At 29.1% G+C, this 15,414-nt stretch overlaps 2 protein-coding genes across 2 annotated transcripts; both read right to left on the reverse strand.

The window, feature by feature from the left end:
- Window positions 1–527: 527 nt before the first annotated feature.
- Window positions 528–6,788, reverse strand: LOC137830452 (cucumisin). The gene is made up of 10 exons (XM_068637793.2): window positions 6,670–6,788; window positions 5,414–5,502; window positions 4,357–4,451; window positions 4,019–4,253; window positions 2,761–3,280; window positions 2,343–2,446; window positions 2,031–2,252; window positions 1,518–1,629; window positions 1,219–1,432; window positions 528–1,094 (listed from the first exon to the last, which is right to left on the reverse strand). Exons 1-10 carry the CDS (start codon window positions 6,754–6,756, stop codon window positions 571–573), a joined length of 2,202 nt encoding a protein of 733 aa, XP_068493894.1. The 5' UTR covers window positions 6,757–6,788; the 3' UTR covers window positions 528–570.
- Window positions 6,789–9,089: 2,301 nt separating this feature from the next.
- On the reverse strand, window positions 9,090–12,634 carry LOC137830457 (serine carboxypeptidase-like 45). The gene is made up of 10 exons (XM_068637813.2): window positions 12,109–12,634; window positions 11,891–11,992; window positions 11,708–11,803; window positions 11,444–11,536; window positions 11,294–11,364; window positions 10,921–11,211; window positions 10,534–10,658; window positions 9,868–9,960; window positions 9,505–9,622; window positions 9,090–9,419 (listed from the first exon to the last, which is right to left on the reverse strand). The coding sequence occupies exons 1-10, from the start codon at window positions 12,356–12,358 to the stop codon at window positions 9,261–9,263; spliced, it is 1,398 nt and encodes a 465-aa protein (XP_068493914.1). The 5' UTR covers window positions 12,359–12,634; the 3' UTR covers window positions 9,090–9,260.
- Between the last annotated feature and the right edge of the window lie 2,780 nt (window positions 12,635–15,414).

The raw sequence follows: 15,414 nt of genomic DNA on the forward strand, positions 1-15,414 counted from the left end.
TTGAGTATAGTGCAGACATGTACATTTTTATGCAGACTCAATAAATAGTGTTTGTTGGTTGTTTGGTTTATAAATTTAGCAAAATTAGTAATTGTGTTGTTATTATAATGTTTCTGCAAGTGTAGTAGTAATAATTCATGCATGCAAATGCAAATGGTTCTTCTTTTTATTTCCAGTAAATAGTATAACATTGTGTAGTGTAGTTATCACCAAGGCTCGTTTTACCTTCAAAAATAAAGAAAAAAATGAATTTGATAATATTTAAAAAACAAGTGTTAAAATGATCAAGTTTATTCGGAACCAGTGAACCAAGAAAAATTAATTTTAGAACGTTGAGGGTAAATAATACCAAATGGAAATTACTTTTTCAAAATTTAGAATTCAATTTTTAAAACATTAATTTAAGAAAGATTGACATGTGTTAATAAGTTTTGAAAAAGTTAGTGATTATAGTTTTTATACAATACTACAACAGATATGTTTGAAAAATTCAGTTTTATAACAGTAAACAAAAGCATACATAAGAATAATATAAGGATTTTTTTTTTATTGCTTTAAGTATAAGCATTTTTATGCAGTGAACACAACAATAGGGCTCCTTACTTGAAAAGTTCCATCATCCCAAATCAAAGAAGAGGAAACTATCTCTGCATTAAGTGTCCCTTCAATCACAAGAGTGAAGGACTTCTTTTGACCCACAGATGAGAAGGAAATAACATCTGGTTCCACTTTGAATTTTAACAAAGATGGAGGTGCAGTTATTCTAGCTTTATATGTTGATGTGTTGGTTCCAACATTGGTAACCGTTCTATGAAAAGTGTGACTAAAAGGTGTTGAAGTGCTCATGGAAAGAGCAAAAGATGGGAGATTAAGATCCCAAACCATTCCATTTTTGGGTTGTGTGCAGCTACTATGATCGTTTGTAATAGTTCTTAGCTTTTTGGTATCATATCCTTGGCCGCATAAAAAGTTAACATAATCACTTTCATTTGCATCATAAACTAAACCAGGATTTAGTGCCTTCATAGGGTTGATTTGGCCAGCACCATAAGCAAATTCAGCTTCAGGATTAAGTAATGCACTCATTGGGGTAGCTGCAAAAGAACAACAATCATATCAAAATACATTCATGCATAACAATATTACATTTTTACTTTCTTTGTGAAAAATGTTCATCAGCAACATTCATGTGATTTAGAGGTTGAGAACAGTGATTACCAGTGGTCATCAGAGCTGATTTGATTGCTGCAGGGGACCAATCAGGATGAAATGATTTGACATAAACTGCAGCAGCAGTAGCATGAGGGCATGCCATTGAAGTGCCAGACAGTATATTATAGTCTGCAATTCTCGTATCTCCTTTGACATCAGAAACAGGAGAAACTGGAGACCATGCAGCTAAAATGTTAACCCCTGGAGCAGCTAAATCAGGCTACAAAATCAAGAAATAGTTAGAGTAGGCTAGCTATATCTTTGGAAATAGAAACTGTTATGTGTATTACATTGCATAAAGTTACCTTAAGAATGTTTGGAGTGATTGCATTTGGTCCTCTAGATGAGAATGAAACTATGTAAGGGGCTAATGAGTCTTTAAGTTCATTACTCTTAAATATAGTAGCAGTGGGATTACTGTAGTATGCAGTTAACACAATACAAATTAGTCATATGTAATGAAAATGGCATGCATTTTATCAGAAGAAAAAACAAATTTTAATCTTCTATTCTAACTTCAAAGTGTAGTAAAGATGGCTAAGAACATAAAGAGAGGTCCTGATATGAGATATGTGGTACCACATTGTTTTTAAGAACTTATTTGTGATATGGTGCACAAACTCTTAAGATATAATAAGAATTTCTCAGATGAGATGTCATAACTCAGAACCAGCAAGAGAAAATAGTAAAACTCAGAAGAAGAAAAATTAGTGTTCTGTTCTTGAGAAGAGAGGAAAAATGCATATTTACAGAAGAATCAAACTTGACCTACACAATCATATGGTACATGTGACAGAAAAAAAAAAGGTAAAATATACCTTGATAGATTTATGTAAGATTGTATGATTGCACCATCTACGAGGCCAATGACAACTGCTGGCAATGCATATATAAAAGCCACATCTTTTGGCACTGAACTTCTTAGTAAAATACCAGCCGCTCCCGACACCAATCCCAAAGATGAAGGTCCTTGAAAACCATCACACAAAACAATTTTTCCCTTCACCAAATTCTCGTCTAAGGAATTTTCTAGGCATAACCTATGTAGTGATAATGTTAGGATAAAGTATTGAAACTCACTAAGTGTAATTGTAAAATTGTTACTAGAGAGAAGGATTAGATTTTGGTACCTGGATATGGAACTATTGTATCCACCACTGATGTTTGGTGCATTTCTACCATAAATGAATGGATAGCTCTCGTTTTTTAGATCAAATGTATTAACAGAAACTCCCTGAATATTGAATAAAGTTTGTTGATTCGTTAAAACAAAGGAAGGCTTGCCATTGATCACAATATGAAGCCTCACTAGCATGGTTAACACAACTATCAATTTTTTAATTAATGAACATGTGAACTCTTAAGAGTTGTGAAATTTAGAGAAATTCATTAGTATGTAAACTCTGAAGTTTGAAAACACTATTCACAGCTCAAAAATGGAAAAATGCAGTAAAGAAGAGTAAATTGAAAAAAAAATATATAGAAAACAAAAGTGAGTTATAAGAATGTAAATATGATGTAAGAACAAACAGTTGTACTCTGAATTACCTGATAAACTGTGCCATCACCCAACTGAACACTGGTAAAAAACTTTCTGTCTATAGTGCTAGCAGCTACAGAAAGTGACCATGGTGCATTTTTTGATATTGTATATAACTCTGGACCCTTATTGCCAGCTGAAGTGGACGTTAATATGCCTTTCTTCATGGCATGGAAACTCCCTATGGCAAATGTATCATTGAAATAGCTGTTGTGTACTACTTCTGAAGGTCCTAATGAAATGGAAATGATGTCAACACCATCTTCAATGGCTTCATCGTAAGCTTGAAGGATGTCAGCATCTTCACAACCTGATGACCAGCAAGGTTTGTACACAGCAATGCGTGCTGAAGGAACTCCTCCTCTGGCTGTCCCAGAGGCAAGGCCAAAGAAACTTGTGGACTTAACTGAGTTTCCAGCAGCAGTGGATGCACAGTGAGTGCCATGCCCATCTGCATCCCTTGGAGATATGAAGTCATCTTTTTCATATGAATCCCTCATGTTAAAGTATTTTGCTCCAATTATTTTACTGCAAAAAGGGTTGTGAAAACATGCATAAATAGATTGCTAAAAGTAAATCTTTCTGCAAAACATTTTAGATACTTTTACTCTTGTCTTTTAAGTATTAACATTGTTTATTTTATCAGCAAGAAACAATATATACATATGAATTACTTCAGAGGCGATCCAATCCAAATAAAAAAAACTAAAACAACCATTCAGCACAGCACCTTCCAAACAACTACACACCTAACCCCGTCTAACAAATACAAACTCAAACAAGCTAAATCAAGAAAAGTCAAGTCAAAGGATAAGACACCAATCAGAATAAGACAAACAAACAGAGGAGAATTTAGAAGTAATTCAAGACCAAACTTTCAACTGAGTTAAAGAAAAATCTAAAAAGTATTAACATTCGTACTGTTATTCCATCTAAAAGTTATTCATTTGTAACATATCAAACTTTCAAGAGACTATAAGATGCTTCTAATGCAACCTGTGAGAGACCATGTTTAGTGATCAAAATCCATTTTTAACACGAAAATTCATCTGAAAACTATAATTTTCAACTGTTATGTCCATGATCTTTCTAGCTAAAATGTGCAAGGAGTTGGCTTTAAGCAACAAGAAAACATTGATTATGCTTTTCTACATTTCTTGTATAATAAAAACTTCTAATCTCACTTCTAGATGCTCAAAATCAGTTTTATGGTTTGGTGTTAACAAAGTGCTATAGATGTATATGAGTGTAAGGAATGTTATGTACTTGTTGCAGGTGAAGTTATGGCAACTGCCCTTCCATTTTTTTGGAGGTGGACCAAATCCTTGGTCATTAAAACTATCAGACTCTGGCCAAATTCCAGAATCTATCACTCCAATAATTATGTCGCTCTCTGTACTTGTTCTCTCTACAGACTGAGATAAGCCTATGAAATCCCAAGACCTTGTTGTATGCAGTTCATTCTTTTTGTTTGGGAATACAGAAACCACACCATCCAATCCTAAGAAAATATCAGAATCACAAGTATGATTCATTACATTGATACATAAAAAGCTAATTTGATATGAGATAGAGAGATTATGCATGTAATGTAATCAATATACCTGCCATTCTCACTGCTGCTTCTTCTGTTAGCTTTGCAACAAAACCATTAAAACTCTTCTTGTAGCTATGCAGCAAAGTATCTGCTGGAAATTTGCTGCATGGATGGCATTTGAAATGGTAAATATTTTAGTAAAACACTTTCTTACTTGATCATGATTTTCATAAAATAAAACCATTTTAAAAAATGTTTATGCTAATGCTTCATTGGAAATTGATATGCATGTAACTAATATATTAGTAGAAATTAGCATAGATAGTGCAATTATTTTTAAACTCTAAAACCTCAATAAATTATTTATGCCCTCAAACTATAGAATTGTTGGTTCTTTCATGCTGAAAAATTTAATATCAATATCCATGAGCAAACTAATATAATACCAATAAATCACAAGAAAACTCATATAAGATACTAGAACATCACTTTTTATCTAAAAAAAATTTATGACAATGTTCTTATCTAAGAAAACTTATGGCAATAAATTTACTAGTACTATTGAATTCCTTAATTATTCTAAAAATATATACTTAGTTAGTAACTGATAAAATTCTACTTTTTATCTAATTTTTCCTCGACTAATAAATTTGACTTGATTTTCGAAAATGACTAAGGAAACAAAATCATTGACTGTATTAAAATATAATATTATATATTTTAAATTAATAAACACTTAGAAAACAAACATAAATATATTATGTTTATAATTACAAAGTTATGTGATTTGTTAAACTACGAAACAATTGAAAATAATTAGCAGTTATATGAAAAAGTTTGACGATGAATCTTTTTATTTGACAAATCCAATTATAAAATATTTACAACTTTATAAGAAAATTTTAAAATTCGTACAAACCAAAATTATAAAACATGATTTGATTTGACTTATATTTTATATTAAGTTAAAATTAAACCAAATTTAGCATCATCTTATTTTATATTTAATTCCAATGGTTTTATAAAAAAAAATTTCAAATCAAATAAAAAAAATTGAACCAAATCCTATCACAAACAGTTAAAAAAATAATAGAAAAAACTAAAAAGAAAATTGAATTATTAACCTGCCAAGGATATTTTGGACCATACTGATGTGAAGTGATTCCGTAGATTCTACGCCCTTATGACAATCACCCATGTACACAATGTACGACTTCAAAATAAAATACAAAATAAAATACAGAAAATTGTTATTTACAATCTAAAAATTTATTTCCATGTTAAATTAATTCTTGTAAATAAAGAAACTTAAAAAAAAGTTCTTATAGTTTTATTGAAGTTTTCGAATTTATCAAGTAAAGACCGAAGAGAAAATAAAAACATGTATTTATTTAGGGATAAAAAAATGTTTAATTTAGGAACTTAAATAAATTTCATAATTTTATTTGAATTTCTTTGAATTGAATCACAAAATGTCCCCGACATAAAGAGATTAAAGTATAGTACATAAAATATTTTTATAATAAAAGTTATTATGTGAAATTTTAATTTGATTTTTTAAATCTTATCTTATATTTTTTTATGATTTTTTTATAATTTTTATTTCAAATATAAAAAATTGATAAGAATTATATTTTAATTCATTTTTTATTTTATTGTTAATAGAAATATATATATATAATGAAAAAATGTTTTAATTTTTATAATTTAAAGTATTAATTTTTTTTAATATATCAACATATTTAAAAGTGAGATTAAACTCAGATTTTAAATTTCTGATTATCTATCTATATATAATATAAACCAATCATTTTCAGACAATTAATATATCAGGGTAGGTAGAACGTAAGTTAATTAGACCTTAAAATTTATAGCAAAATTAATGTATGAACAAAGAGTTTTATATCATTATTCAATTTCTGAGATGCATAAAATATATTTTTATATTAATAGTTATTTCAAAATTCATATTTCATTATTATTATTATTATTTATATAGATTAATAATGTAAATTTTTCTGCAACTCGTATATAAAAAATACACTCAATTTCGATATTCATTTTTTACACATTTTGAAAATTTCCTCAACTTTCTAAAACATAATAGCTTGCCATAAAAGTAGGGTTCTCAAAATTGATAAAATTCAAATAACAATTAGAATATACATATTAAAGTCTTTTTATTCTCAAAAGATGCACAAATATATACATATTTCTTCAAGAGTGTGTAATTTAAATGTTTTTTTAGAAAATAATAATATCATTTTCTTAAAAACTATATTTTTACTAAAATCTCTTTCAAAGATGATAAAAAATACACTATATATAATTTCCTTAACTAAAAGTGCACCTAATAAACTTGAGATGAAAATTTATTTACCTTTCTTCCATCTTCAGAATATGTTTGAGTGAAAAGAAGAAAGAATGTAAGTGTGAGGAGAAGATAGCATAATCTAAGAGATATCATAATTTTTGGCAATGAAAATTTTGATGAAATGAAACCCTAATATCCAAATTCTTCTTAAGGGTATTTATAGGGAAGAATTTGATCTTTTAGAGACTTGGTCCTAGTAGTTACTTTACACATATTAATTCAGAAAACTTGTATAAACATGCAATTGGGTGAATTTTTTTTCTTCCTATTTCGTTTTCAATCACAATTATTAAGTATGAAACTAATAAAAGCAACCAATGGATTGATATTTAGAATAAAAGTAAGAATTTACACTATCAAACAATTAAATATAATAATAAAATATTTTGTGAAAAAAATAATCAAACAAAATTATTAAAATAATAAAATCACCTTATAAACTGATTTTTATAATACATTCACCCAAATATAATGAACTAAATAACTTGTTTACACCTCAAATACTTACATTCTCACTAAGTTAAAAATAATTTATCACCCTTTTAATCAATCAATACATCTCATTAATATGAAATCATGATATAGTAATTAAAATATAAATATCGTTAATATATAAAGTATTACTATGAAAAACATTGTAGAAATTTCAAATATTCTAAAACGTGTTTTCAAAGTAAAATTATAACCAAGTTAATAAACTTTAAAATGAAAAATATCTTCAATGAAGTCATCTAACTCATGTGGACATCTTTTTTATATATAAATTTTTACTTTTTTTATATTTTTTTATTTTTTTATATTTAATTATTTAGAAGAAGTGATAAGAAAGAACAATTCAAGGATGAGAAGGTGAGAAAAATTCTTTAAATCACAGCTTTCAACATTCATTTAAAGGTCAACCATGGAATTAGATTACAGAATATATCAAATTGGTGTTGACTGACTTTTTCTAAGTAACCATTAGATGAGATCTTGATATTTCTTGAACATTTCATTTGTAACTATGACATTTTTTATTCTGTCAAAGAAAATATTTGGATCACAAACATTATTTTAAAAAATTGAAGGTAAGATAATTTTAATTATCCAACTTAAAATGAGGAGCTGGATGATAAAGTTTATTTTCATTTTGAATTCAGAAAATTAATGATCAGATTATCACTAATTTTAGAGCTCATTATGTATGTAATTCATTCTTACCATAACTTCAATTGGTATTTTTTAAAATTAATGACACTTCAACATTTTAAGAGTAATTATTTTTGTATACCTGTACAACTTTTTACATTATATATTTAAATGAGTTAGAATTTTATAATAATAATTTTTTAAAATAACACAAAATATTAAACTCTTACTATTACTGAATCTTATAAAATCAGAAACTTGTACTTATTTATATATTATAAATAGAAAGCTTGTAGTTATTTATATATTATTTATATTTTATAACACACTCACGTGAAATGACTATTTTGTCCTAATAATTTTAAATTTTTGTCTTCCGGATATTTATATCTGTAAGTCAAATTACAAAGTTCCAGATATACAAATCTGGAACTACTAAGTCACTTTCAGATTATCTGAAAGCTTATTTGGACAGCATAAATGACCTTCTGGATGTCAAGATCCGTAAGCAAGCATAAATGAGTTCCAGATCTCAATCCTCAGCACCATTTACAACACACCATTCCGAATATAAAAATCCGAAACTCGTTACTCACTTTTAGATATGACCATCTAGAAGCTTAAATGAAATATGAAAATGACCTTCCAGATTTCGAAATCCAAAATGTATAAAAATGGCTTCCGGATATTGAAATCCGTAAGCAAATGTGTAAAAAGGGCAGAATGAGATTTTAAAATTTTCATTAGGTGCAAGTCAAAATTGATTGGGTGCAGAAAGCAATTGCCTTGATTTTATCTCTAATCGAGGTCTTTAGTTAGTCTATATGAGATCTTCAATCCTATTTATTAAGATAGTAAACAATCCTATCTATAAAGATAGTAAAAGATTTGAGCAACCTTTAACTTCCTTAGTCATATTACTCTCTATTTGGAATGTCATGCCTTTTGTTCTAAGGCTATCATCATGCTTGTTCAATAATGTTTTACAGACTTATGCATAGTAATCTTTCTACAGATAATAAACTCATTACATGGGGTTGTACTCTGCTGTCAATTTACAGCTTTCCTGGGAATGATGAGCAAAATTTTCACCATTTGTTTGTTTGGATGTGATACAACTTGTGGTTTATGGAATTGGAAATTGCAGAGTTTTCTTCTATATATGTCCAGTGAATGTCCTTCCTTCAGAAGAATGTTATCTTGTTTATCTCCCTTGGTGTTGCAAGCAACAAATTACTGAATTTCAAATTATATCTTTTGGGTCACTTGGGGAAGATAATTCTAAATCTGGAGAAGAGTTTAAGAAAATATGGAGAACATCCATGTAACATGCACTCTAAAAGGAAACAAATATGGAGAAAGATAGAAGGAATGTTGATAACAATTGAAAGATGATCCATTAAGAATAATGAGTTTATGTTTGAGGATTTTGAATGGTTTTCTTATTGAGTTAGGAACACCTCTGTTATTCACATTTGAAAGAATGGTTCTGGAAGTGGTTTTCCTTCCAAAAATGCTTTCAGTAGCACCAGTGACCTCTCTGGCTGGGAAAATGGAGCTTCATGAGCCGCTCCTCTTACAGTGGCAAATGATAAGATGTCTCCATATTCTTGTGTCCAACCAGCCACCTGAAAGTTGTCAGAAAAGATTTGAGTTGAATGGTGCCATTAAAAAGTGGTGAAACTTTTCAGGTCTTCATGCATTATGTCTTACTTGTTTTCCTTCAAACCAGGTTCTGTAGGACACTGTTGTGTTAAGTCCAAAGTCCTTGGCCAATCCATTTACCAGGGATCTTGTCCCAATTAATGGGATAACTGAATCTTGATCTCCACTGCAGTAAGAGAAGAAATTGCCTTGCTTTGCTTAAGAAAATGTTATCTGAAATAGTTGACAGGAATGTAGTGCATAGACATAATAAAAGTGAACATTTGATTTCATGTTAGATTAACTCAAACACAGATTCATGATCTGCAACCAAATTAAAGTTACTCTGAATATCTTTCATGAAATGTGAATTTGAAAATACAAATATGTACTAAAATATCAGTAATAGAAAGAAACAAAAAACTCATTTACCTGTATACCAGAACCCTGATACCAGACTTAGCAAGTGCACCAAGGATAGGAATAGTTGGAATCTCCAGGTTCTGCAAGTCATATCCAAGAGTACTGTGACAGAAGGAAAAATATTAGTAGCTAGCCAAAAGTTTCACAGAAAAGGAGAACATTTATTGTATTGTATTAACAAGAACCCGGATGTTGAAAGTTTGGTGCAAGATGAAATAGGGTGGAACTTATGCTTTGTCCCTCTCTTTTTCATTACACTATTTTTGTGAAATTAGAATGCTCTAATCTTTGGAACTTGAGGTCAAATCTTAGAGGGAAGAATTGTTCTTTCACAGTGAATGTTAAAGCCTTTTTAAATTTTGAGGGGCCATGACTGCCTCTATATACTCACACCTGCTACCTTCCCTGCTCATATCCTTTTATATTTGGACATCTATCCATTTTTAGCACTCTCAATCTTTTGCTTGTTTCTTTGTAAAAGTAGAATCCATATGTTATATTTGGTCATATCCTAACCAAACACTCCATAAATGGCATTTGGATTGAGTTCAAAATCGTGATATGATCAAATTATAGTATATAAGTAGGTACAAATCTCACTGGTTTTGTAAAGTTGTGTTAAGCTAAAAAAGGTTGTAACTAGTGGTACGCCATCTTTCAGGCAACAAAACTTACTCGCTGCAAACTGACCAAGAAGTGATCCCTTCGAGCTTAGCATGGAGAGCTTCCTGCACGTCTTTCCTATTCAAATATGCAGTAGTTTCATCTTCCACACAAACATCTATCTTTCCTCCCTCTTGCTGCATAAGAGATGAAAGCATGCAAATAAATAAGCAGGAAAACAACTTATGACATGTTTGGACAAGTATTTCTAGAAGAGAAATTTTTAAAAAATTAAACTCTCTTTTCCTTAAATTTTTGTTTATAGTCTTTGTATAAGTTAATTTTAGTTTATAGAAGAGCTCATGTATTTTTTTCTTATTTTCCTTTCCTAGAAATAGTTCACATAGGCCCTTGAGTAAAAGCCAATGAAGATGGACACAAAATGGATGAAGCACATACCAGTTGAGTGAGTTGATTCAGCACATAAGCCTGTTGATCTACTGATGAAAGACACACATCAAGTGTAACATCATATGTATCAACATATCTACTAACTTCCGTTGACACTAGCTTATTTACTCCTGAACAAATGGGGGTAAGTTTCCCACTTTGATGTTGTCTCCTAATTTGGGAATAGTTGCATACTTTGGTGAAGATTTCGTAAGTTGAATCTGATATTAGGCCATGGGACCAGAAAAACTCAGCTCTAGAGTTGAAATCCGTGTTAAATTCTAGAAGAGGATTCCCTAGCTGCAAACATCTTATGTATCAAGTTAAGAAAAAAGTGCTTCTTATGCATCAATTACTAAAAACATCTCATGTGTGTACTCACTGCTATTCCCTTGAGATTGAACTTGGTCTTGGTTTGAACAATGAGTTGTGCAAGTTGGGGTACATAGTGACCTGAAAACTAGTGTGCATTACCTCACAGAAACTACAAAATGAAACATTATTCATTTACCACATAGATATATATTAATACCTGCATAGCTTTCCCCTGTGATAAAGAAATCACTGTTCTTGAACTCTGGGAATTTAGTGAACCATCGCTGTAGGAAAACAAGATTGTCCCTTGCTGTAAGGAAGTGGAACCACACATCAGATTTTGAGAAATGTGACATCATAGTTCTTCCCTATATGGTTATAGTCATGCAATTCAATTCAGCTTTTTAGCAGCTAAACCGTGACTCATTTAGTACTATTTACATGCTATTTTGCACAAAATGAAATGGAAGAAGAGAAGAACCTGTCATTTCATCATTCACATAGTCATAGAAAGATTTGTTGGCAGAGTAGGAGAAACCAACACCAGCTGGTGATTCCAAGTACAGCATATTTGCCTCTGCAACATGGACAAAATCAAATCAGTAAGCAATTTTGATTAAACCTAAAAGGTCACTTTACAAGATTTACTGGGTTGTTGGATTACCTTTGTTCCAACTAAATTCGTTTTTCAGAAGACCATTTTCACTTGGTTTGAAAGGGCCATGCTCAACAAAAGCTCCAGCTCCAACAGAAGAACAACCAGGCCCTTCAAAACCCCAAAAGCATCTTAATTGTTTCTTCCACTGAATCTAAAGGGTTGGGTTAAGATTCCAAAACCAAAAAAAAAAAAAGAAACCCTGCCATTTACACTACAGCATATACCTCCATTTAACCATAGAACTAGTGGCTTTGAAGCTGGTTCCACTTCTGCTTCAACAAAGTAGTAAAACAAAGCTCTCTTCTGCTTCTCATCCACTGTAATATAACCAGCATATTGCTGGAACTTCACTGGTGGCTGCCCTGGCAAAGTGGTTATCTTATCAGCTTGTGAAGCTGAATTCACTCCCACAACACTTTGTGCTATAACAAATAACAGTGATGCTGCAATCATAACACATGACTGAGACATCATTGTAAGATCTGAGAAGGTGTTGCTGGTTTGAGGATGTTTTTGTGTGTGTCTCTTCTTCAAAGTTTGAATTAAAGTAAGGAATATAGCAAGGGCCTATGTGAATGTGCATATTGGGTCCATGAGTCTGAAACAAATTTTGGTGGTGACCCCAATGTCTTGAGTCTTGGAGCTTCATTATTACCACTATATTGCACATTCAGAGTTCATTTGGTGCATTCTGCAATTATTTTCAGAAATGTCACATCATAGTTCATCCCTAAAAATATACTTTCTTTCTTCAAATTAATAACAAAAAAGTTATAATAATGGTACATAACATAGATAGTAAATGAAACTTCATTTATTAAAGTTAAAATTTAATTTATTAATTAAAACAATATACACAGAAACACATATTATTACATTAACCTTAATGAAAAAAAAATTATAATTATTTTCAAAGGCAAACAAATATCTGAAAATCTGGTCATGCTTATTTTCTTTCTGATCATGATTAGTATTTTCACTTTTGAGTTGTGTGGAATTTTGAGTTTGAAAATTGTGGCATAGTTAGTCACGGGATATTATTAGAGAAGGATGGAGAAAGATGATAGCAATAAGACAAATTTGAAGCAAATTTGGAGAAAAATGGTTGGTGATGAATCAATCACTTCCCTCTTGTTCAAATCTTCCACTTTCTATATATTTCTGTAAAGAAAGTAAACACAAATTTTGTTTACCACTTATCATATATCACATCAAAGTGCTTAGTGAAATAATTTTTTTTCTTAATTACTTTTTATGTTTAATTGCTTCATAAACTCTTTTAAAAAAATAGTTTTTTTTTATTAAGAATTGCTTCCTGCACCATATCAATGTCACCCAATCACAAACAAAGGAAAAAACAAAAATACCCTTAAAAAGATGGGGTACATATAAAATTATATTCCAGACCCCCTTTTCCGAAACACAATAATCTTTTCTAGATAAATTTTTCCAGAATGTATTATTTTTAGTTCTGGATTTTTTTATCTGGAATGGGATTTTGATTTTTTTTTCTGAACTTTTATATCCGAAACACAAAAATCTCTTACGAATTTATTTTTCCAGAATGCATTATTTTCAATCCGGATTTTCATTTTCGAAATAAATGGTATTTTTGGAATTTTTGAAATTATGTTGGGTGCAGGTTCAAAAGTGTTGGGTGCAGGGAGCATTTGCCTAAAACTGGTTCATGAGATGAGATTTGCACCCACTTATATATCATGACCCGATAGCGAGTGACCTGATAAGGTCAATAAACACTCGCTAGGATAGGTTCGAAATGACTTTGATACCATATTACGAAGTGGGTTTTAAGCCTAACTCAACCCCATAAAACCGACTCAAAAGGTGAGGTTTGCACCCATTTATATATAATGAAATATTCTAATTTCTAGTCGATGTGGATCTCCAATAAGTTTTTTCATGAATTATAATTAACTTATACCTAAGTTGATTTATATAAACTCTAAATGTGATTTTTTTTTTCTTTTAGCTTGTGCATATTGTTTAAGACTAAATTTTAATATTAGAAATCTTTATATTTTTTTATATAAATAAATCTTATACCCAAATCAACACAGTGACTTAATCATTTTCGTCTTATTATTTATTTATTTAGTCTTTTTTAATACAATGTTTAATTAAATCTTTTAATTTTTATATTTCGGATGTTGAAATTGACGTCATTAGATTTAAAAATTGTAACCTAAAATGATTATAAATTGTCATTATACTTAAATTAAATTAACAATACTTATTTGTTAACCATGTTATGTAATATTTTCATTAAAAGAGGCTAAGTTGAATAAAATAGATTAATAATGAAATAAAGAAGTCTAAAGTATAAGAATATAACTGATTATATCAAATAATTTATTGATATTTATAATATTCACAAATGCATAATGAATTATGTTTTTAACTTAATTAATTAATTATGATGTTTATTTTTATTTTTATTTTTTATGCTTTTATTAAAATAAAATAAATTAAAATATTAAATTAAAATGTTAATAATAAATAGATATATTTAACTTTTTTTATATTTTTATTCATATGTCCCTCGATCTAAATAACTCTACATTTTTTTTATAATTATTTATTATTATTTTTAAATAACTCTACAGTTCGAAGAAAACATTAGGAAAAGATAAGTGTATTTGGCATACTATATATGTATTTGTTATACATTTACTTACTTATCCCCTACTTTCTTTGTAAACTATAAATACGTATGTTTTTCCGTATGCCTTCAGTAATCAAAATGAAAAATTTGTATAATTTAGTTTAAATTATAATTTTTTAACTATAAAAAAATAAATTTATTTTTTGAAAATTTTATAAAATGTTAACAAATTTTTTTTTATTCGATATTGGTGTCCTCTAAATATTCTTTAAATTAAAATTTATCCTTTACTTATATTATATCCTATATAATTTTTTAATCAATTTTTATAAGCTTCTCTATGTAATTATTTTTTAATCTCTCATTTTGCCACGTTTAGTAATAGAAATGATTCTATGTTTGTGGACTTGAAAGTTCCTAGGAATAAACTTTAGGTAATTGCTTTTTTCTTCTTGGGACATGAAAAGTTTAAAATGTTTATACTTTTAAATTTCTGGATTATAGAATTTAAAAATATGTTTAAAATTATATAATTGAGAATATATTTATAAATTAGAAGGAAATGATACATAATCTGAAAATGGATTTTACCTCACATAATTCGATATGATTTCTAGATTCAAAAATATATTTTAAATTTTTAAACTATGTAACTTTAAAACATATTTTATATCATACAATTTATAATATATTTTCATATTACATATATTTCAAATTATATATTACACGATCTAAAAACACAATCATATATTCTATATTTTCAAATTATATTTTTAGATCTAAAAATATTTAAGAAGGTGCATTTATATATATTTTGATGGGTTAAATATGTTTTTCATCCCTGCGAAATTAATTTTTCTTCCTAGTCCAAATTTTAAATTTTTTTGGGTAGTTATAATAAGAAAAC

The sequence above is a fragment of the Phaseolus vulgaris genome, chromosome 7, assembly GCF_051622355.1.
Source record: "Phaseolus vulgaris cultivar YP4 chromosome 7, ASM5162235v1, whole genome shotgun sequence".
Lineage (NCBI taxonomy): Eukaryota > Viridiplantae > Streptophyta > Magnoliopsida > Fabales > Fabaceae > Phaseolus > Phaseolus vulgaris.

What these genes read in the sequence shown, in the direction of transcription:
- LOC137830457 (XM_068637813.2), bottom strand. Translation starts at nt 12,358, where the DNA reads ATGATGTCTCAGTCATGTGTTATGATTGCAGCATCACTGTTATTTGTT. An exon ending in TCAATCTCAAGGGAATAGCA is followed by an intron (nt 11,212 to 11,293) that starts GTGAGTACACAC and finishes AGATGTTTGCAG; the next exon opens with CTAGGGAATCCTCTTCTAGA. An exon ending in TCTTGGTCAGTTTGCAGCGA is followed by an intron (nt 9,961 to 10,533) that starts GTAAGTTTTGTT and finishes CTTCTGTCACAG; the next exon opens with TACTCTTGGATATGACTTGC.
- LOC137830452 (XM_068637793.2), bottom strand. Translation starts at nt 6,756, where the DNA reads ATGATATCTCTTAGATTATGCTATCTTCTCCTCACACTTACATTCTTT. An exon ending in TCTTACATAAATCTATCAAG is followed by an intron (nt 1,630 to 2,030) that starts GTATATTTTACC and finishes TGCATACTACAG; the next exon opens with TAATCCCACTGCTACTATAT. An exon ending in TCACTCCAAACATTCTTAAG is followed by an intron (nt 1,433 to 1,517) that starts GTAACTTTATGC and finishes TTGATTTTGTAG; the next exon opens with CCTGATTTAGCTGCTCCAGG.